Source organism: Fulmarus glacialis, unplaced genomic scaffold (genome assembly GCF_000690835.1).
Source record: "Fulmarus glacialis isolate BGI_N327 unplaced genomic scaffold, ASM69083v1 scaffold6477, whole genome shotgun sequence".
Lineage (NCBI taxonomy): Eukaryota > Metazoa > Chordata > Aves > Procellariiformes > Procellariidae > Fulmarus > Fulmarus glacialis.
Genome location: NW_009221174.1, coordinates 17410 through 41192, shown reverse-complemented (window position 1 = coordinate 41192; position 23783 = coordinate 17410). Strand labels below are relative to the sequence as shown.

The following is a 23783-nucleotide window of genomic DNA, read 5'->3' as shown; positions in this document are numbered from 1 at the left end:
GGAAGGTACTACCTGATGTTAAGGGGGTTCTCTGCTTGTTTGTTTTCCTCTCTCCTACAAATCCTAGCCTAGCCTGCGGGCTAGAGAGGACACCTCTTTGACTCAGCCGGTTCTGAGGATTTGTCTAAATAACGGCTGCCACCACCCCAAGGTTGCCTTTACAGCACTTTCAGTAAACTCTGCCTATGCATCCTTCTTTGCATCCATCATTTGCTCTTAGAGTCATGTAGTCGTCAGTAGGCTCCACTGCCGATGTCTAGCTTGCAGAGGATCATGTCCGAAGTGGATAGGTGGTGCTTTGGAAGTCTTTATTGTCATTCCGATCACTTCACCCACTGTAACTTTATAGTAGTATATATGTTGAGATACAATTTATATATCCGTTATCATGGCCTCACCTAGTGGAGAGTTCTACGTTGTCTTCTGCGCACCGCACTGAGGACACCCTCAAGGCTAGATGTGTCTGGGCAGAGAGTGAGCCTCCAAGTGCAGGCCCAGAGCTTTCCTTGTCGCACGCAGGAGACACACGGCTGAGGGCGAGAGCAGCACCACATACTGCCGACGCAATGGAAGAGCCTGCTTCTGGGTGCGTGCCGACCATGGATGGACAGGAGCTTGGCAAGAGTCCGTTCTTCAACAATGATAGATGCAGTCAATAGATCTTGGTCCAACTGGTCCCATTAAGTCGGTGGTAAAACCCCGTGGACTTACGGGAAGGGAAACAGCTGAGTGGGATGAATAGTGGAGGACAGCACTGCTCAGCAAGGCCACGGGCAGCCAAACCCATGTTCTGTACGACATCTGAACTATTGCTAGAGGAAAGAAGATACACAATCGTTTTCTCCTGGTTACCAAGGACAACCGAAAATATGGACTCAAGAAAATGAATGCTATGTTTATAGTCTCAAACTTAGGAATCCCTTTTAATATGTGTACATCACCAAACAGCCACAAAAATGAAATGAGACTATATCAATGGCTGGCTGCTGGAAGAGGACTCTTAGTAAATGACTGGCATTTATTGTATCAAGTATTCTTTCTGACAGCACTTTCTGAGAGAGAAGAGAAAAAGGATACTGCACCTTTCATGTTCCTTGGACTCTGTGTCATTCTTTTTGCTTGAATTACACAACTGGTCTACATTTGGTGGCCATTTTAGGCTTTTAAAACTGTTTAACATAAAAAATATTTTTTTTCCAAAAATACACTGGGTTCTTTCTGTTAAAAGTCATCTTTCTCCTGTAAAAATCTTCCCCAGCACTGCATTCTTATATAAAGCACTTATTACACAATTTGCTGAAAGTGCCCTTGAGACGCTAAGATCTGAAGCATGGAGGATTTTTTTTTCTTTTAAACGGAGAGAAAGAAAGGAAAAGGAAGAGAGAGAAGAGAGGAGAAGCAGTCTGTCAAAAATTTTCATTGTCATGTCCACCTGGTTGCATCTACTATGGGCATATAGGGAAAAAAGAAAAAAAAAAGGGCAAGAAGAAAGAGGAGAAAAAAAAAGGAAGGAGAAATTGGGAGTGGTAGGGAGAAATAAAAGGAAAACAAAAGTTTCATCCTAAGCCTGGGATCCTCCAGGCTGTAATATTCCAGCTGATAGAAAAACCACTGAACAAAAAAAGTAGTCTAGAAAATAGAAAGTGTTGTGATTACAAAGTTGAGCATTTCATCAGTACAAACTGGTCTTTGAACGTCCTTTGGGAGAGCAACTGTAGTGTCCAAATTGGAAGGAAAAAATACAACACCGCATGGAGGAGGATTTTTTTTCCCTTTTGGTTTATCACAGCATTTTTCTTTTTTTTTTTTTTTATTAATTTTTTTTTGGCACAGCTTTTTTTTCCCAGCCATCAGAGCAAGTTCTCAGACGCAAACCAAACAGTGCAATGCCTAGCTGGTGGCTTCATGCTTCCAAGGCTGAATGTTCCAGGTGGAAACCATTCCCTCCCCCTCTGAAGTGACTGTGTTTTTACTCCTTGATGAAGGTTACGGACAAAATACTAGACACCTGTGGCCAGGGAGAGTTGGTTTCACGGTACACTCTAACTTTGTTCAAGTTCGTACAGTTCTGGAGCTGTTAAGAATAGTTTTGAAGAGTGCTTCTCCCCACACATTCACTGCTGGTCCATTTGAAATTTCTTCTAAAACATTTCACTTTTACTTTCGCAGATCTAGAACACAAACCTGGAGAGAAAAGACTCAGCATTAAGAACCATTTCTGAAAGTGACGTGGAAGTCCTATTCATATACGGCTCTGTACACAGCCTGATCAGCCAGCTGTATGTCATACTCCCCAGCTTCAAATCAGCCTCTCAAGTACCTGTTTACCTGCACACAAGCAAGGGAAGAACCTGACACGGGAGAAAACCCAAGTGAAAACCATACATTTAACATTTAGCTGGACTTTCATTGGATTACAAACAAACATTTTGGTCGCACATCCCAGATAAGATTATGGGCTCTATTTAGTTGCCTGAATACCGTGTCCACTTCCATTTCTGAAATATATCCAAAATAGATGCACAGGCCTGGCAGGCGCGACACAGGACCTAGAGCAGACATGCGCCCATTTGGAGCAGGCCAGGCATGGCACCATCTCAAATGGCACAACTAAGCTCAAGCAACTGAATCACGTCGTAGGTGTATCCTTCGTTAAAACCAGTTGAAAAATACTGCTCTAAAGTAGTTATGCCAGTCAGCCATGTAGAAAAGTTATTTTAAAAAGCTGTAGAGTGTGTTACAACATCTGTGCATCCTTCACAAGCTGACCACGCTACCACTGAAATTTTTTTAAACTAACATTAACAGCAAAAATAGTAATGAATAATCAGCATCTCTATGGCAATATTTCTCCTTTACCACGAGATGAAATCTTTGGGCATCATGCTGAAAACTTCCTCTTTTAGGAACTATTCAAGGGTAAACTTCTTCTGTGAGATAAAACTTAGAAAGCCCCAGGACAACTGTTTACTAGCGAGTTGACTGCTGTGACCTGACCTTCACTAAAAATTGACAGATGAGATAATGATAGAACCAACACTACTGTTGTTCTTATCAAATATGTTTTTAAAAGTCATTCCCATCTTCAGAAATATTCACCTATTCCACAAGCATTCTTCATTTCCGATAGGAACACCACCTCCTAGTATTCAAAACCTTCCAAAGCAGGAGTGTTTTTACTATACTCCACAGAACTACTTATTGCTGTCTTAAGCTGCCTACCCTTCAGCTCTGTCCAGAGAAGGCAGTATGGCATGTATTTTTTTTTTGTTGATGCTCTCCAGAAGAGCAATCTCCACCCAACATGTACGATGTGTAAAGCTTCTTACCGATCCATCTGATGCGCTTGCTCCCACTTTGTCTCCTCTAGCGTTCCAGCAGACTTCAAAGATGCCCCCGGTGCCTCGGTAGCTATGTACTAGAGTTCCACTCTACAAAGCAAAACAGCATGCAAACATTTGATACAGAAGTTCCCCTTCTTTTTCTCTGTTGCGTAGCAGTACATTAAAAAGAAGGGGGAGGGGGGAGGCTATTTACATCATCCAACTACAGTCACCTCCATAAGATGCTGAAGTTAGGAAACTGGTATTTGCTAATGAAGAGAAACAGGCTCCTCCAGAAAGCAATTTACAGCAGGACTCTCAGACGTCTGTTTTTCTCACCTTTATAACTGTAAAGGCCTGGGAACTTAGGCTGAGGTGATCTTTTCTTAAGTTTGTTGTTAATTCAGGCTGTGAGGCATCAGTATCCAGAATTAAATCTGTGGAACTATGATGTCCCACTTTTCTCTAGAATATCCCCAGTCCCCCCAGACTGTACACCCTTTGTATCTATCATCTCCTCAGCACAAAGTATAAGGCAGGTGCATCGGACTCACAACTGAACTCAGCTTGTTACTAAATAGAAGTATCACTTATTTCTAAGAATGAATCCACACCTTTGCTTCACAGAGCTGTTGGCACAATATGATGTACCTGTTTTCATGCCTGCTAGCGTTTTAGCATACAATGAGGGCTGAGCAGAAACATTCTGGACAGTCACCTCACTCCACGCGAGTGGCTCAACTGTTATGCTGGGATTTGTATCAGTCATACAATCAGGTTCACCTTGGCTGGCAGGTCATATGCTACAGAGGTACATGTATCTTCCATTTAAGCTTTTGCTATTAATGTGTCATCTAAACCAGATGTGCTTCACAGTACCTGAGTATTCCATATATGGACACATTTGTCAAAGGACCCACTGGCTAGATATTTTCCATCAGGACTAAAAGCTACACTGTAGACAGGCTCTTGATGTTTTGTTAACGTATGGATGCAGACTCCTCGGTCAACGTCCCACAGCCGAACAGTGGAATCAAACGAAGCACTGCAAGAAGCATTCAAACAGAAGCATGTCTTAATTCGTGTGTTAATAAATTTGTAGTTTGATACTGTAAATGTTTTAGGAGAATACCACAGTTTTTTTCCCTTGACTAAGCAAGAAATAATGTTTCAAACAGAAAAGCTAATATTCACTACAGCCTTTATGATTTTAATTGCAAGAACTGTATCTACAGAACTGAATTCTTGTATGCGGACCCTTTGAGTTTACCTAGGGCGCTGGGTAGGATCACATCACTATCCCTAAGAGCTCCCTCCTTTTGAGATTCTACCTGCTGTTATTCAGGAAGGTCAAATATATATTGTCATTAATAGGATAAATGGTTCCAGAGAGATCTTATTTCTAATGGATTTGCATTATTTAATGAATTAGCATTCTGTAATTCTCTAGAACTGTGGGTCACTTTGTTTCAGTGCTGGTTTTTGTTACAATCCATCTAAATCCCAAACTGTGGGCTTAGAGAAAGGCAAGGGAAATAATTGGTATTAAAAATAATATTAAAAGAACAATTCCAAGAAAGTGAAGTTCTTCCCTGTCCACTCCCAGGCTACGGAGTAAAATAAATAAAACAGCTTCGATACAACTCCTTCTGAAACTGAATACACCATGAACTGATTTGATAATCCCATCAATTGGCATTCTACAAGTAAATGTATTTCCTAAACTCAAAAGAAGGATTTCAAACAGGCTTTCAAGTGGAATTTTAAAGATTATCCAAGCTTTTCTCTGTTAGTTAACAAGGCTGTAAAAATTGTCAGTATCTGCCCAGGTGAGTTGCATGACCCTGGTTAGAACACGTGCCAGCTGGCTGAATGGGCTGCCATCTGTCCCATTAAGCACCTTCATTCGTAACAACCAGATGCTGGATGTGAAGGTGCAATGCCAGATTTACAGTCCTTTTATCAAGACAGCTGAAAAGTAAAGTATCATATGACTCAATTTTCCTTCTTTTTCTTTTTCCTTTTTCAAATATGATTCCTTTCCCTTTGTATCCATCCCCCTGCTTTACAAACGCAGGTACTTTTTACTGGAATTGTCTGCAGGAAGACTGATGGCAAGGTGACAGTAGAGTGACACGTCAGAAGGACGATCCTTCTTCTTGGTAGGCAACAGAAAGAGGTGTATTTTTACCTTGCTAACATGATGTTGGAGTTTGGGTTGCTGGTGCCTGGTCCTGTAGGACTCCATTTGATAGTATAAATCTCTTTGCTGTGAGCCTGAAGATCATGTACACAGGTATCTTGCTTCATACTCCAAATCTAAGTCAGAGTAATTATGAAGGAGAAAAATAGCAACGTTACTAATCTCTTCTATTTCAGTTCCATGTTATTCTTACCATTTGTTTATTTAAGATCTCGACACACATGCATACACAAAAACACAACTTAAATTAAGTTTATTAATGCAGCAGTTTGGCACCTACAATGCACACATGTTAGAATAACCCCATTAGGGGTAAAAGCTACACATTTAATAGTATTTATTCAACAGATCAGAACAACTAAATAGTTGCTGTACTGCCCCATAGCCTGTAACTGTATTTTCACACAGAAGCTTAAGTTACTCTGTTTAGAGAAGTTTAACTTGAAGTTTAAATTACACATTGCAACAGCAGTCATTTTAAAGAATGAAAATAAAGTTTCAATAACTGCTTAGAACCTAATAATTTTCTCTTATGCCAGTCAAGAGCCACATCAAATCTTCCTTTTCCTCCTGAACTCCATTTGTTTTCCTGATGTTTTTAACAGCACAGACAATGGAACAAGACCAGCTATTTACGCAGTGTTACATGGCCAAATGCTGCAGCGAGAGGTAAAGAATATGCTCAACAGAGATGACAGGTAATTTAGTACATCTTTTCTTCAGCTAACTGAGAAAACAAGATGAAGCTAATTCACAGCAGGGAAAATAACTCAAATTTAGTCAGTCAATTTCAGAGAGATACCAAAAATGTAGTAATGATTTAACTCACTTGTTATAAGTCTGCACTATGAGGGAAATGATGTGCTCTTATGCTGAATTTTCATCAGCATACCTGAGTCTGCTTTTGGAATGTTACACAAAGCTTAGCCATGTTCTATGGCTAACAGGCAACATATGTTCCAAGGTGTTGGAAAATATCAAGAACTCCAAAAAAAGACAAAAAAAAAGAAGCCAGAGAGGACTGCTTTCCAAAGGAAAAGAAAGAATAATAATAATAGTAGTTGCCTGAAGAGAATTTGCAGTTTCCATCACTGAAGGTTTTTAAAAACAGTCAAGGCCGGGGATAGCAAACCATTAGCTCTTGTGCCAAATTCAGTGGTCAGAAAGTCGAACTGGCACCAACAACACTGAGCAACAGTGTTTTATAAAACACAGCACGCAACTGGGCACCAAAAAAATGTGCTACCACTGAGTCAGGATGTTTAAGCAGAGCAATACTGGTTACTACCACACTGCTTTCTGGCAGCATAACAGTCAAGGTGCTCTCTTTTGGTTTCTTCTAGCCTGTTTTCTGTAAATTTTCAGTTCTGTGAACAGTTCGGAATAATACATCTAGAATCCAGAGGGATGAAAATCCGAGTGGGTATATGGCAAAGACAGAGCAGAATGGAGCAGAACTCAGGCTGCCTATGAAGAGGAAACATTTGTAATGCTGATGTTCACTTCGCTCTTCAAGTTTTGCTGCTCTTTCAGTTTCAGTTCTTACACACAGGCTGCGTGCATGCTAGAAACATCTCTTACTTTAGCTGTGTCAATCAGCAGTGGAAAGAGGTATGAGCCTTAATTAACACAACTATACTATGAGCAATCTGTATTACTGGTATAATTCCATCCACAAAACCAAATCTTTCCTGGGATGTTTGCTTTGCTCAGGGAATCAACACAAATCAACAGTCCAGCAGGAGGGCCTTGCTGTTACAACATACAGCTATTCCTACGTGGACATAGCCTTCATTCAACGCGGCTGGGAAAGGAGAATGAGACTGAGAAGAGTTTGGGCTGGAACAGCTCTATCGTGAAAAGCTTTTCTGCAAGCCCAGACTCCCCCTGTATTAGCAGTACTTTGCTGGTACAGTGCAATGGCCCAGGTGTGCAAAGGCCCTAGGCAGCCAGAATCCAGATTCATTCCATCTCACTTCAGGCACCTAACAGAGGCATGTACATCAGCAGCGTAGCTGCCTTAGGCTTCCCATACAGTGAAAGATAGGCATTTTCAGAGAGCAATTTAGACTTTTGGTGGGCTCTGAATTTATATGTCCTGTCCCATTGCTCAGTATTTTAAAAAAAAAAAAAAAAATCAAATGGCTCCAGTGAAACTACTGTCAGAAAAAAGAAGGAATTCCAAAGGGAAAACTCTTTGTTTTTATATTATTTTCAAAGTGTAACAAATAGACTGTTTCTTAGCATAGGGATTGTGCCTCTGTTGACAGGCAAGCAGGTGTATATATATGTATGTGTATATTTAAACTATGACTATTCCGTGACAGTGACATGTCAGTTACTTAATACTTATTTGGATAGGATATCTCAGTTTTCCCCGTGGCTGCTTCTCTGTATTCAATCTTTCACATTGGCTTTAAGAAATATGGGACAAAATGAAACTATTGTTTGTGCAGAGTTTTCAGTGATACAGTACCAGCATTCTGGAGAAGATTAAAAAATAGACATAATTTTTGTCTTTACTTTTTGAACGGCAGGAATGGAAATTATATTACCTTTAATGTCATATCATCGGAGCAAGATGCTAGTAGCATGCCAGATGGGTCCCATTTGATTGCATTAACCTCGTTCTGAAATAAAGAGTGATTTTATTAAGTAAATATTCTGGTTACCTGCATTGTACCGGACATCCAGCAGAGGGCACTCAAGGTTTATGCATGCAACAAGTTCAATCACAAATTACAGCCCTGGTTGCTTTACGGGTGACCAAAAGCAGTGCTGCTTTGGTAACACGCTATTTAAGTGTCATTTAGGAATGGTAACCATTTTGTGTTTGCGAACAATACACACAATCAGTCTTCTGATACATGTTCTGGCACAAAGTCTCTCATACTCTTTCTTCATATGCTAGGATTTAAATAAACCCTCAAACCAGACAGATTGATGATACAGCATTAACTTCTTTTTAAAATTGAGATATTTCTTTGGTTAATATTCTGTAGATCTCAGAGATACAAATTTTCAACAGAAAATATGGGTGGGGTATAAAGTTTTGTGCAGTTTATAATTCTTAGTATTGCAGCTCTATAACAATGCTGGTCTCTCTAAACAGAGGTGTATGTGTAAATGAAATCCAGGATGGAATATTGAATAGTTTACGATGCTTTCTCTATCAATCTTTCTAGCACTTTGTAATTAACTAAGCCTAGTGTATCCCCTTGGTAATCAGTAAGTTTTCTGTGCTTTTTCAAGGGTCATACCTATGAGGAAAAAAAGGATTTCATAAAAAGGGGAAGATGATTGTTTTTTAAAAACATAAATTGGCTCAGGGTCTCAGTAAAAATAATCCTGAAAAAAATTTGAATTTTGCTTTATCAGTTTTACATGTTTCAGTCATAATTAAAAGGAACTGTACAGATATTTGAAGTAAAAATTTGGATCATGTGCAAAATGGTGCATTTCATAGAATCATAAAAAGCACCAGCCTGTTGGTAGGAATGTATAAACCTGTCATGAAGTATCAGTTTAGTATCAGTTTAACCATAGACTAGATAAAGGTCTCCAAATGCACAATTTTTCCTCAGTGAGGAGACAGCAAGTTCTGGAAGTTAGTATCTAAATTACAGGTGAGTATATGATAGCAGTTTTCTCATGAATGAAAGCTAGAAAAACTAGCCTTTGATGGTCATTAAATACCACAAGGAAAGGAGGGGGGAAATACATCTTAAATAGATCTGATTAGATTAAATTGATTCTAAGACTGAAAAATGGCTGGAGATAAATTGTTCTCTCCTTATTCATAGTTCTCATTTACTAAAGGAAATTAAGCCAACGGAAAATAAAATCTTATTTATTAATGTGCCCTTAGTCTGCAGCTCATGCTACATATAAATAGTCTCACTGTTTAAGCTGCAGGTTTTGCCTCCTATGGTGATTTAGAACAGTTTATCCCCTCTCACAGGCAGTGAGTCACTCCTGAGGAATACCATTTCAGGGAAGCAATGGGATGTAACACCTTTGGTGCTAGAACACATCCTGCAAACACATCAGCTGCCATCGTCGTTACATGCTGCGGTGACTTTATCACTTAACATTTTGGACTTCCAAAACTTACTGTGTGTCCTTGAAAGGTTTTAACGGGACGATCACAGCCAAGTCTGCATACATGAATGCACATGTCAGTGCTGCAGGAGGCAAAAGTAGTGTTGTTCTGCCAGTCTACATCCAGAGCAGGAGCTGTGAAGTACAAACATTGGAAGGAACATCAGGGAACACAGCACAGAAACAGCTATCCCAAACCATTTTCCTCCTGTGACCCATCTGGATCAAACAGACTAAAAGCTACTTCTTGGACTATCACATACTACCAGTTACAGGGTTGATAGGGACTGTCTGAAGGGCACAAATTATTTTTCCTCTTGTAGTGGATAATCTGGATGCTTTGCATGGCATTTATTTATGAGAATCTTTTGGGTTGTTACATAAGAGGGGGGGCAAAACAACCTGCCTCTACCCGCCCCGCTCCCAGCTGCACATTGCTCTGGGGCTATCTCTACCATTCATTCCTCTGTAAGCCAGCTCAGCGAAGAATCTGGAAGAAAACTAATCCAGAAAAACCGTGGCTGGGTTAGAAAAAATGTTCCTGTGAATGCCAGACACAACACACGGGAGGGAGAGGAAGCAGGTGGCCATCTTCCTTTGCACTAGCTTTACGCAACCACCGATGCAAACCTATCGTTCTGTGCAGACACGTGGATTAATAATACCTACATTCAATTTAATTTGGTTGGGGATTGATTTAAAATAGGTACACTGATCAAGCTGAGCTGAAATGAGAGGAAGAGTTTCTGTAGAGGGTTTTGCATTAACTAGGACTGAACTAATGAAACTTTGTACGCAGATAGCACATGAACATGTAACTAGTGCCCGTGTGCAACACACATTTTGCAAGAAGTGTGGAAAAAACAGAAAAAACCACTTTTACAGCATGTCACTGCAGACTAAAAGCATGCACAGGAGTAGGAGGGAACTCCTGACATACAGCTTGCTTGTGTTTCTATGACTGTTTTTTTGCTCAGGAAAGAGTTTAACTGCCCTCCAGAGGATGACACAAGACTTGCTAAAATATAGAAGTCTTCATTCTCGGCACACGCCTGTGAGAAGCAAGTGTGTCAGAAGGAGTGCAGCATATAGGAAGCAAAGTTGAATCTCTTTCTGGCAACAATACACTGCAAGTTTATCATTAAAATGAAACCAAGAAATGCCTTATTCAAATACGTTCAGAAAAATACTTTTGTAATACAGAAGTTTTCACTTCTGTATTAATCTTTTCAGATATCTGTTCTGCCAAGCCTATTATATTTAAATATGTTTTTTCCTGTTATAATTTCTATGGACTGCAAAATGAGATTGATCCATGTCACCTTCCGAATCATCAGGTAGCTCTCTAAATGAGAATGAACAGCTGAAATTGTTTCATATACAAGTATTTTTTAGAACACTAATGAAAAAGCTCAATAATTCTGTGCGACAGGTAAGGAATTTCTATATTGCAAAAATATAAAGGAAATCTGTGTGAGGAAGGCAGGTTACTTCTGAGTTTTCCAATGAACATGAATGGGGATCAGAAAATAGTAAAGGATTTTGTTTCTTTAACTGCCTGTTTGTCTTTCTTTTTATACTGCAAGCTTTGTATTACTGTTTCAGAGCAAACAAAAATCTATCTTCATTAATAGCAATATGCCTTCAGGGCTAATATCTAGTATGATATGTATGAGTTGAAAAGTAATTTTCTGAGAGTTATTGGCACCTTACGCAATGGATTTGCATTGCAGCATAATTTGAATCATAGAGTGTTGATAATTAATACCAATTCATTTATTGGTGTATTTAATCATATGTTTACTGCATAACTAACTACATAAAATAGTCTAGAAAAAACAACCAAACGTGGTTTTTAATGCAAGTAATCGAATTGCCAAAGTGTCTCCAAAACCACAGGATACTAGCCAATTGCACAAAAACAATTAGAATGTCATCTAATAAAAGCAGCAACAAATCCTTAAGAAATGCAGCTAAAATAAATTCCAACAATAAAAGTGTTACAATAATTATCAGTTAATTTAAGCTTTTTCTGAACAAATTTAGGTGTGATTCAGAATTAGCTGCTCAGAAGAGGACAGAATTAAGTGTCTGCAGGGAGTGATTCAGAGCACTTAGATGTCTAAAAATGGCTCATACAAATACCTCTTATGCTATCACTTAACCAATTTGTTCCTGCATGCATAGACATCAGTCCACATCTATCAGTAGATGAGAAAATTGGATTATTTCACTCCATTTTAAAGAAATAAGCTTTGTGAATGCATATTTTGATCAAATGCCCTATGATGAGTCATAGTTTTGCTAAGAATAATGAAACCCTAGAAGCTACTTATCCACATGCTTACATAAAACCTTAAAGTTACATGGGAACATCAATGATATAGAGGCCCTCAAGACCTAGACAAAGGAGTCTTCCTTATGTGTTTTAAGATGACAGTTTTGTCCATATGGGTGTAAACTAAACAAGTTGTTGTAAAGCAGCCGAGAGTAAAAAATCTACGTTATTCCCAGGCCAACTATCTCCAGACTTCAAAGAACTATGCAAAGAAGTACACCACACAAGTATGTGTTAAAGGAACTGTACTCTGCCTAGACTAGACTTTAATTGTTAAAATGCCACCTTTAATCCTTGTGTAGACAAGGTTTTCAGATTCCAGATATGGAAAGGAATTTGCTGTTAGTTTGTTCTGGTGAGTAACTGATGCAAAGAGGACAAGGTGAGGTCTTTATGGCTTTAGACTTACGTGAGGACAAAGACTCCAGCTGATTTTAAGGGGCTTTCTGTAGGACATATGCCTTTGGCCTATCAACAATTTCCTTAATAACTAACTGCTTTACTTCCCTATGAAAACATATTTGAAATAATGGGAAAAAAAAAAAAAATTAGCCTCTCCACATCTCCACTTCAGTTGTGTCTTCTGGTTCAAAGACAAACAGCATGCGTAACAAGAATTTAAAAAAAAAAAATCTATTAATGCAGATGGACATCAGCATATTGCATTGGAAGATACTAAGTTTTCAACTTGCTAAAAGGGGAATGGAGTGATATGTCGCTGATGCACATCACTGCTAAGACAGCTACACGTCAGTGAACATGATTCTGAAGGGAAAACCAAGTTCTGAATCCCCAACGACTTAAATCAATAGTTAGGGATCAGAAGGCTTAAGAGTCTCATTAACTACATCACTATACAGTGCAAATTTTGCTTTTATGGAACAGTTATGATAGATAAATAAATGCCACAGTGAGAAAATCTGTCAGCAGACACGGACTCCTCCAAACTGACAGTTGCATTAATAAGCGACAAGATGAGTGACAAAAATGCAGAGTATGGATCTGCTGCGTGCATGGACATACTTTTTGTCTTCTGTTGAATAACCATTTCAATTGCTACTGCATATTAATAACATCTGTGAAAACGTGAGAATGAGAACAACTAGAAATTGAGTTGAAAAGCATGCGCAAATTAATGTTTTAAAATTAGTAGTAAAATATGTGTTTTTAAACACCATTAAGCACCTTGTGAAAGCCTGCTGTATTTAAAAATGGATTAGTTACAGTGAACACACAGGAAGATGAACATTTCTAGCATCAGAATCTGGAATGTTTTGGTGGTTTAAACTCAGTTTGACTATGCCCCTTAAAAATTCTTCACTATGACAACTTATCCAGTTTGGATCTTGAATTCAGTCATCATCTTACAAGTCTGGTCTCAGGTGAATTCATGATTTCGTCAATGATTGCCTGTTACTCAAGATTACTTAGTATCTGTGACATCTCCTGTCTTCTTGAAGCAGACCAGACCTACAAGCGACCATCCAAGTAAGGTGTTGGTGCAGCAAGGTTTTGAAACTCAAGGTTGGCGATTGACTTCTGATGATCAGAGAAAGCAAATACTGAAGAACTTCAAGCCAAAATTAAAAGCTAAGAAATTCCTGAGGACCTTCATGCTTGCAGTGGTGAATGCAAGCTGCATGAGAGATCCGTCTGCTTCTGTCTCAAGTCAGCTTCATTGCCACAGGAGCAGAAAGAGTGGAAGAGATCCCAGACACCTCCACCAAAAGGTCTCTTCATAAATCACCACTTGGTACCATTCAAGCACATAGATAATGACAGAATCATTCAGCTAGGTAGACATGGCTGGTGTATAAATCCTCTCCTAGAATCAGTTTGACTTTCCAAGCTGATTCTCACAGAACCCCATCTTTCTGAAAGAAAGAATAAACCCACAAGCCATGATACTCAGGATAGCTATAGCACAAAAAACCTGGTTCAAACTTCAAATTGGCAGGTAGGTTTATACAAAAGGATAAATTCCATTGACAAAATTAAAAACTGCATTTCATTTTACTAACAAGAGTTATGCAGAAATTACCTGAATGGAAAGGAAACTGCTGTTTAGCTTCTCCTGTGTGAGCATCCCAAATTATTGTTGTCTGCATCCGAAGGAAGGGGGGGAAAAAAAGATTAGTGACTGTTCAGCTCAGAGAAAACAAACAGAAAGCACCCTCACTGAGGAGCAATTCTAAAAGATGGACTGATAAAACTATTGACTGCAGAGAGCCTTGTGTGCTGAACAGCTGAAAAAACAGAAATCACTTCCAAATATTACAGAAGAATAATCTAAGTGTAGATAAAGAATTATCACGCCTACAGAGGAAGTATATAACTACTAAGAATGGTCATATTCTCTGTGAATAATGCTAGAAGACAGCACTACACATTTTTAATAAGCGTTTTCTTACAGCTGTTTCAGTTATCTTTTTCAAAGAAGACTTCTTCCCCTTTTCAAAGATGCAAGTTGAATTCTATTCCAAAACTATGTGATACTACATTTCTAACAATTAAACCACTAAGTGAAATGTTTATCTAGCAGCAGAGCACATATCACTTCTTGCCACTGTGGTGAGACAGACTAAAGTGTAATTTGCTTACTACAGTATTAATCCATACTCACAGCACACATAAGCAACTCCCCTGTAGAGCTCAATACCACCTTCTGAGTGAATTGTCAATTTATTGGGAGTATATGCTTCCAGAAAATAAATTAAGGATGCCTCATCTTGCTGATAATGGATTATCTAAAGAATCACTGCTGTCATTGGGAACATAAGTTTGCCAGAATAATGGAACTACCATTGGGTGACAAGTGTAGCTGAATATAAGCCAGTATTAAAAGGAATAAAACTAAGTTTCCATTTTCACAAGTATGTGAAAATATACGGATTCATCCAGCCTACAAATCAGATGTACAAGCCTGAGCTAGTTTCCCTGGACTCCCCTCCCCAGTCAGTAGCTGGAGGAGCACTGTCAGTGCATCTCACTGCAACACAGGCCATGCAACCAATCACTTGGAAGTGCCATTTTTCTCTCCAAATTTTATACAGGAAGCCAAAGATGACATACACATCTGATTTTTAGATATCGAAAGTTAGACAAGATGAATGCTGTGTACTTTCTAGTTTCAGTTTTAATGGGTTTGTGCTCATCATCAGCAGTCATCTGTTCATTTTAATCTCTAATATGCACTCAGCTGAAACTACCATGTTTTGCTTGATTTGGAGTTCAGAACTACCATTTTTTTGCATATTTGCATAGGAAGCCATATATAAGTGTTTCAATAATTAGATGAGCTAAAAGGTCAAGTACCTTTAAGATCACTTCCTTCCTGGAAATAGTTAGTTGATAAAACTATAAACATAAGTAGTGGAAGCAGTTCTCTCCTTAACTGAGAAACATTTAAGGTGCAATTTTACACAGGGGGCAAGTAGAGTTGTTTTTTTAAGTAAAATCTTTTACATAAAAATAGTACACATTTCTACAGCCTCAAAAATGTAATCAACACGCACTAAAACATATTGAATAAAAGTAAACTCTCCAGGATGCCTGGAGGAGAAGAAAATAATCTTACGGAATTCAGCAGCACAAGCTAACTGAGTCAGCACATTTATATGTTAGAATGATGTACTTTTAAAACTCACTTTATCAACACCAGCACTTAAAATATAATTCCCCTTTTTGTTCCATTTCAGGGCAAATATTGGACCTTTATGTTGACCTAAGGTGCTTGCAAGGTTACCTGGAATAGAGAAAAGGTTAATATTACAATTTGTTTACAAATTAGCCAAATTACAGTTCACTGCTGTTTGATGCTTAAGAACGAGAAATGTTGTTTGACTTACCATCTTCTGTCCATATTCTTGCAAAACCATCATACGAGCCTGTAGCCAATAGTGTTCCATCACTCTGTTAGGATATATATAAATAGCAAAGGTCGATACTAGATGAAATCTGTTTCAACCAACCTTCTCCTTTTCTTTACTTTTTTTTTTTTAAGGTTTGTGCATTGTGATTTATGGGAAATCTGAGTCCACACATTGAGACAGATTATACTATGATTTAAACTAAAGGTTATTACTGCAGACAGCAAAGAGGAAATAAAACCCTCTAACATACTGTGAAATACTAGGCTACAGCATCAGATAAGAGTAATTTAATCAAAAGGATTAGAAAAAGAAAACAAGATGTAACAAATTCTATGGGATTCTTCCAGATAACAAACAGATACTACTTCTTTGACATAAAGAGCCTATAAAACATGAACAGATCATCTAAATCCTGACTAAATCCCAGTTCAGTGAAATTCAGGCACCTCTACTTGAAAGAAGGACCTAAACGCCCAAGCCACCTACACTCACGGTTAACACCTCGAATGCTGTCTACCACAAAGAAGCTGCTTGCTACTTGTCTGAACACAGACTCCCACACATGCTCAGAAGCACAGTACCATGATGGATAGCCTGAGAAAAGTTGGATTCATGGGTCCCAATTAAAAGGAAAAAAGCGCGGGAACTGTAATTGGCAAATTACACGTATTCTGCTGGAGGGAGCCCTTCACTGAAGGGTATCTCCTGTGCAGCCAACACTGCTAGAGTTATTGGGCCAGAATGAGAATAATTAAAAAGGAACTTGACTCTGCAACCTGGTGAAATGGGTACTGTTGGAGCTGGGCATTTAGTCTTTAAACATTTCAGCACACGGATTAGGAGTGAGATTCACCCCCTTTATCTCCAGACGTCCAGAAGTTAGTTTAAGAGAGTAACCTAGTCTCCCTCTCTAACAGCATCACCCACCTCTGGAGCGTAATTCATGATCCCATTTGCTTTAGACTCTGCCCAGACCAGCACAAAGGCACGTGTGTCTGTTTCTGCTGACTTAGACGGAGTCTACATGGTTAAATCTAAGGGAGATGAATCCTACCCTTGGTACCAAAGGACATGATCTGAATATGGCCTCTAGAAATAACCTTTCTTATTATAACATAAATCACATAAACCAGAGAAGAACCGATTTAATATCACCAGTGTGAAAATTTCACAGTGAAATATGATTAATATTGTGGTTCTAAATAAACAATGAAGGCAGATGGCATTTCTAGCATCATGAATAGAAAACTAGAAAAAAGCATAAAATAATCCTTTAAAACATATGTCGACTCCAACCCTCCAAAAACAGTGAGTCAGAGCGGTTGTAGATTTAACTTATGTATAATGATGTAGGGGGAAAAATACCGAAACCTAAGCCAACTTCACTGTGATACACACTTATCTGGACCACTGATGAGAACAAAGGTGATAAGACTAAAAAGGGAAAAGGGAAGGAAAACTAAGGGATTAGATGTACAGTTTATCAAAATTTGTTGGTGGTAATTCACATTCTTTGAAAACGCTAAGGAAGTCGGAAGCACTCAAGTGTTTAAATTAGAACATTTCCTTACATTAAGTACTAGCACAATGCAAATGAAGTATCAGTGACCAATGAAGTCTGGAAAGCTAAGGGACTACTACAGGAAATACTAGAGGATGCCCTATGCAGTTTGGACAACTCTTCCCATAACTGTTCTGCACCTTTGCTTGTTTTCCTCTTTCAATTACTCTTTTCCTACTCCTCAATTCAGTTTTTCCTGACTATTTTTCTTCACTGTGATATCCACAGGAAACAAGTAATGAACATTTTCGGGTTTTATCTTTATTTGCTTTGTTACTCTATCTGTGCTTTCTGTACTATTCATCAACTTCTTTCATTGTGCCAAATATACAATACATAGGGGAAGCTGATTTGTGCAGTGGCCTTATCTTTTACTTTTGTGAAGCACCTGAAGGACAATAATATTGTGGTAAAGATTAATCAAATCTTGGTCTCTGGCCAGCAACTGAGACTGTATGTGACTGCTGAGAATCCTTTCTGGTACTTGATTTTTAAACTGTTTTCCTAAGAAAACAAGACTAATGTGATCAGTCTGTACTAGTATCAGTAAAATGGACAGAATGCAAGTGATCTCAAAATTAATTAAGGTTCCTGCCAGGTTTTGTAAGCTCTTTTTACAATGCTCGGTGGCAGAACGGAGACATGAAGCAGCCTTAATGCTGCCCAAAGACACTGCCCAGACACTGGGGATTCTTAACAATACCTGTCCTCTCTGCTCACTTCAGTCTTCTCTGTGCATGACCATATTATCTAAGATAGAAGGTTTTGCAGGATGAAAGTAGAAAGGATCAGGCAAGACCGTTCCACCCAGAAGGTGGGTAGGTAAAGAGAGAGTAATTACACACGCTCCTACCAAGATAAAGACGATAATGTGAGCGTGTTTTGCTATGCACAGCATAATTCAAATGGGAGAGGGTCTTGATAGTCCAACCTCAGAAAAAGCTTTGCTGGTGCTTTTATCTCCTCACATGCCAAAATAAAGTAACTATGAGATGCAAATACATTATTAATCAGGCTTCATTACTACATAGATTGTGTGTTTAATCTTCATTCTTGAAGTTAGCTAAGTTTATTTTTACCCATGCTCCTAAAATAGAGATCATCATTATTAAGCTTGAAGATGGCAACAGTCCTGGAAAATTATAGCATACAGAGGAAAGTTCAGCCTATTATGACTATTTGAAACAATAGGTCAGTAGGTCAGGACAGAGCTTCTGGTCACCTCAGATATAAAAGATATGGAGCAGCAGCTGTAATTGCCTCTGAATTAAATTTAGACAGTTAAAAACCATACACAGTCTTAGAAGTTAGCTTACATTCCAGTCCAATGAAGTCACATCCTTATTGCTGGGGACATCGTGTCCTCCTTCTCTTATGCAGTGCCTCAAAACTAGCTGAGTGGAACCACTGTTGCTGTTTTCATTGAGATTCCATATTCTGGCCGTTGAGTCTCCGGATCTATAAAAGCAATTGTGCAGAGATGAAAACTCCTCTTGGTGTTGGCCCAGCAAACAAAGTAAAAACCTCTATTTCTGTTTTCATTGAGAGAACATCACAGCCTTTAAAATGTAATTTTTCTTTCCAATTCTGCCCTTCCTGCACTCCCTATTCTTTGTAAAAAATGCTAACAGATATTTAAATTACACATAGCATCTGAATCCATATCATCATTTGCTTTATTCAGGAAAGTTTTACCTAAAAGACATTTGCTTGCTCTCCACATTTTGCACTTGATACATAAAGTTGATATCACCATAACTGAGACAGTCTGGGGGAACTCAACATTACAAACATAACACTGTGGAGATCCAAGTAAAGGACAGCAACACAAAGGCTGTGTCCACGTGCCTCCCATAAAAAGTGTGCACAGTCCCATTAGCTCCCAATGGCTTGCCGAGTGCCTGGTGTTCCCCCGGAGCTGCAGAATGCTCTGAACACGGCATGACGGGACCTGCAGGGTCACCGCCTGCAGAGGTGCGGAGTGTCACCTTGGCAGCAGCCTCGGGGAAGGGGACCTCTAGCAGCGTGACAAAGGTGCTGCGGTGCCGGCTCCCTGGTCCTGCCTGGGTGCCTCTGACAGCTGCTGCAGGAGCAGGAGGTGAACGTAAGGCTGCCTTTAATTTGTCCATGGCCTTTTCATAAGGTCCTTCTCTTCAGGACAGACCAGAACACAGCCTCTGACAGAAGCTGTTTGCAAAACAGCCTCTCGGCATTAAATCAAGCCACAGAACCTAAAGATTAGGAAAGCAGAAAGGTAATTTAAATTCATTTTGTCTTGTCTACAGTGTCCTTTGCTGTCTGTAGCTTGGCTGCTTAGCTCACATAGTCCGAAAAAGTGGCAAAATAACTACTGACATAATAGAGTGTTTTTTCTTGGTGAGAGACAGCCAGCAAGACAGAGACTGTATCAGGATTTTTATCTATTTTATAGACTGAATATTTTCTAGAGAGATGTTTTTATTGCAGACTGAACCCTGATTTTGTCTAGAAGAAGTTGTGAGGAGGAAGTGAAGAGTTTATCATAATCCGCTAGTAAATAATACATTTATTTTCACTTTGTATAAATCTTTCTTCAAATGAAAAATGTCTCCGCGGGCAGAAATCAATTTGCAACGGGGTGGAAGATATTACACTTCCCAGTTTATTGGGATTTGTCTCTCGCTTGCCCTCCCCCCCTTTTTCTTTAAACAATCAATAACAACCACCACCAAAACAATCGAAGTACCCTGGATTGCTTGTTTTGTCCTGAGGGTGATTTTCATTTACATGCAGTAAGTAGAATCTTGGAGCAGAATTAGGATCTCTCTTGTATTTCCAAGCATTCATACAATCAAGATGAAATTTCATTGTCAATATACCTGATGCTTTTCCTTTTTTTAAAGTAATGACTAAAGCTTCTTTTCCTACACACTAACAAAGAGAAAAGTCTTTTTTCGAAGACTAAAAAACCAAAGATCCATTTTTGCTTTGATAAGCCATGTTTTACTGAAAAGGAAATCCATCACAAGGGAATATTAGATTTTCTTCTGGTCTACTTATAAAACATTTTAATTATTTATACTGAAAGTACTGGGCAAATTTTAAACACTTCACACATCTTTGAGTGCAAATATTGACCAACCAAGTATCAAACTTGATTGATCTTTGTGTATTATTTTACCAATAATTTAGCCAAATTTTACATGAACAACAGTTCAACTGTAAAAGCAAAAACCTTTCTGCCTGTATCAGCGGCTGTGAGCTCTGCTGGGTCATGGCACGCCTGGGGAATGTGCCCCCATCTCCTCTGAACCCTTTGTGTCAAGCTGAGATGTGATGGCTGGTCAAGGCTTTGCCAGCCTAAGCACAAGCTACTGCTGTACAGCCATTCTTTAATTTTTGGCACAAATCTTTCACTTTAGTGATTAAGAAATAATTCGAATAAGGATAATTTTTGCCACCATACAGAGCTGTGACTGTAATATAACTCCTTATTTCTTCAGAGGTCTGGAAAACCGAACAACAATTTTGCACATGTTGGCTAGAAAATTAATGAAGTTAACCATGACGTTCAGAAGTTAAGGAACATTTTTAGTTGTGATAATTTACAATAATGGGAACATAAGTCTTTCATAGGCTTGGGTTATTGGTTAACATGCTAAGTAGGAAATTTCTTCAGTGCTGGCTTCTCCACTATATAGGACTCCGGGCCAGTCTTGCCCTCATTGTAGTAATTCAGTTTGTTATTGGACCCTGTGAATAAAGTACTCAGCCACTTGGCTATGAAACACGATATCCTATTTGCTAGTTCTAAAAGGGTTATGTTTTGTTTTTCAACAGTTTTATTTAGTCAGTTTTCTGGCGATGCTTGGGCAATCTTATTTTCCAGTATTTTAATTTTGTTTTTCCATTTTCTTCTTCCCAAGGCTACATAAGCTATTATGTGTCCCTGCAGAGAGGCTTTATAAGCCTACCAGTGTGTGGCAGGGGTATTTGTGTGTCTTCCCTTTTGTTGCTGGGAAAAAAAAGAAGAGTATTCTCTGCTCTGGAAAGTATTCTGATTTCTGTTGAATGATTCAGTGAACCTTGCCTTATTAGAGGACCATAGTTCAAGCACAATTCAGAAAGATATTTAATCTCCTTAGCCCTCAGAAGCATTTCTATCTGCATGATAAAGCAGCTCATTCCAACATGCAAGTCATGAACACTTGAGTAATAGGTATAGTGTTCTGCACTATGGTAGAGTACTGCCAAATTTTAGGAAGGCTTAGTTCTGAAAAAATTTTATTTCATGCTCTCCAGCCCCGGTATAATCATGAATCAAGGTGGACAAATGTTTGCAGAATTTTATTTGTGACATATAAAATCCCCATGCCGTAACTGTCAGCAGAGAGGTTAAAACAGCTGCAGCTGGGTAAAGAAATTTGCAAGATGGTTGTTGAACCTTGGTATTTCTAATCTTCAGCTGCAAGTCTTATAATCACTGTTACTTTGATATGCAATATTGCTAATCTGTATTTAACAATTCTGGTTCAAACAGGTTAGACTTTCTATTATTTTATTTTAAAAGAGATTACTAAAAGCAAAAGGGAAGGAAACTCCTCCTCATAATTTACATACCTAACTTTTCCTTAATAGAGCAGGTCTTTTAAAGTAAGCACCTACATTTCCTAGGCAGTCAGTAGAGGGAAGTGCCTCAGAAGTATCCAGAAGGAGAGGTCTGTCCTACCAATTCTACAACACTGCTCCCTGCATCAGGTTATTCAAATAGACCTCACCTAACAGCTGACCGCTTTGTGTTAATGGATTTGATGCAATGAGGAAACTGGCCCCAATAAAGTCACTTGCTAATGAATAAGCACTTACAATTAGCAGAATTAACACCTGGCACTGTCTGGGAAGGTGAAATCAACCTCCTCAACCTGGTAATTCAAAAGGATTATTCAGAAAGGTAATTCACAATGGATCCTAAACCTCTGATATGAGGAATACAATAACTCAAAGCATTATATAAAACCCCGAGATGATGACAGATGATGGCCTAGAAACATCCTGTCTTGCTTCTGAGAGAGACAGACATAACTGAAAGATCTCAGACAACAGCTTTTATGGCTAATTATTTTGCTGACTAGGGAGACCAAAGGTGCACAAAGCACTCTGCAAGAGACAAAGTTCCCCTGTGTGAAAGAGGCTAGTGTAGATCAGCAAAGATAAGCAAAGAAACCTACTGCTGGGTTTTGGGAATGAGGCCAGGTCCCTCTGCTTCACGGCTGTGAGAATTACTTGAAGGACATGGCTGGATGTAACAGAACAGAGCACACTCTTGGAAGCTGCAGCTGAACGTGCAGACAGAGCATCTGAAATTCAACTAGCAAAGCTTTTGGAGTTCAAGGGTCCGGCAACCTTGACATTCGCAGGTATACTTCCATACTGGGAAATTCAAGCATGTTCAGGAACATTTTGGGTCACTAGTCCATGATCACCTGTGCTAGCAAACTAGATAGGTTACTCCCTGGCCAGACTCTGGCCTGTTTTAATTAGCACTCTTGCTTGGGGCCCTGACATTCTCTCTGTATAACTCCTGGGCATGGCTTGATGGTTACAACGGTCCAGGGACAATTCCCAATGTGCAGTTTGTTTGGCAGCCAGGACAGTTTGCTAGCACAGATACTGGCCATTCTGTGCCAGTTGGCCTCAGTGCCCAGGAATATTCCCAGGCATGGTTAGTTTACTAATGTGGTTGTAGCTGTAATGGGTTTCTGCACTACCCAGGGAACATAACCATCTGTAATAATTTACATGCGCCATAAAATTAAAACTTAGATATTGAAAGATATCTCATGGAAGAAATCAGTCTTTGAAGAGGAGGACAATTGGATTTTAAGAGCAAAATTGGAATTATGGCCAGGAATGGCCAAATCTTCACATTTGGCCAAGAACCTACTTTTTTTTTTTACCTGTCCAAAACAATATATGCAATTTCCTTCATAAAGGGTAATTAATCCTCTTACATGGCTGTATGTATTCACTTTACTGTACTATTATAATGCTTCCGTTCATAACATCTAAGCATTCTTCTCATAAGCATCTGGTGACAGTCGTGCCTTTGAAAGCCTTTACTGATATCTCTAGCCTCCTCAATCCTCCACTTTAAGGGTTATGGGTGTGGTGGAGGAGGAAGAACAGCTGCAGAATATATTTTTTCCTGGCTATTTGATCAGAGAAATTCCTGTCTCCATTGGTTTTTTTTAAAAATAGCCCTTTGCAAAGTCCAGAGAGTACATATTCCTGCGCTAGCCTTCACACCCTAAAAAGTCATTGCAATTATATAGAGGGGACATCAAATATCAAAATCCCTTTCTATCAGTGGGATACTCACTAAATCTGGAAACCAATGCTCTAGTTT

At 39.0% G+C, this 23783-nt stretch overlaps 1 protein-coding gene across 1 annotated transcript in view; it reads right to left on the bottom strand.

Moving 5' to 3' along the window:
• Positions 1-838: 838 nt before the first annotated feature.
• LOC104070177 (F-box-like/WD repeat-containing protein TBL1X) overlaps positions 839-23783 on the bottom strand; it is a gene marked incomplete at its 5' end in the record, with an annotated part of 36614 nt that continues 13669 nt past the window's right edge. Inside the window, 10 exons of the mRNA XM_009580990.1 lie at positions 839-2184; positions 3330-3431; positions 4203-4368; positions 5515-5642; positions 8082-8156; positions 9641-9762; positions 14007-14067; positions 15613-15710; positions 15814-15877; positions 18715-18856. Of these exons, the coding sequence (XP_009579285.1) occupies positions 2158-2184; positions 3330-3431; positions 4203-4368; positions 5515-5642; positions 8082-8156; positions 9641-9762; positions 14007-14067; positions 15613-15710; positions 15814-15877; positions 18715-18856 (985 nt within the window). The remainder of the gene's footprint in view (positions 2185-3329; positions 3432-4202; positions 4369-5514; positions 5643-8081; positions 8157-9640; positions 9763-14006; positions 14068-15612; positions 15711-15813; positions 15878-18714; positions 18857-23783) is intronic.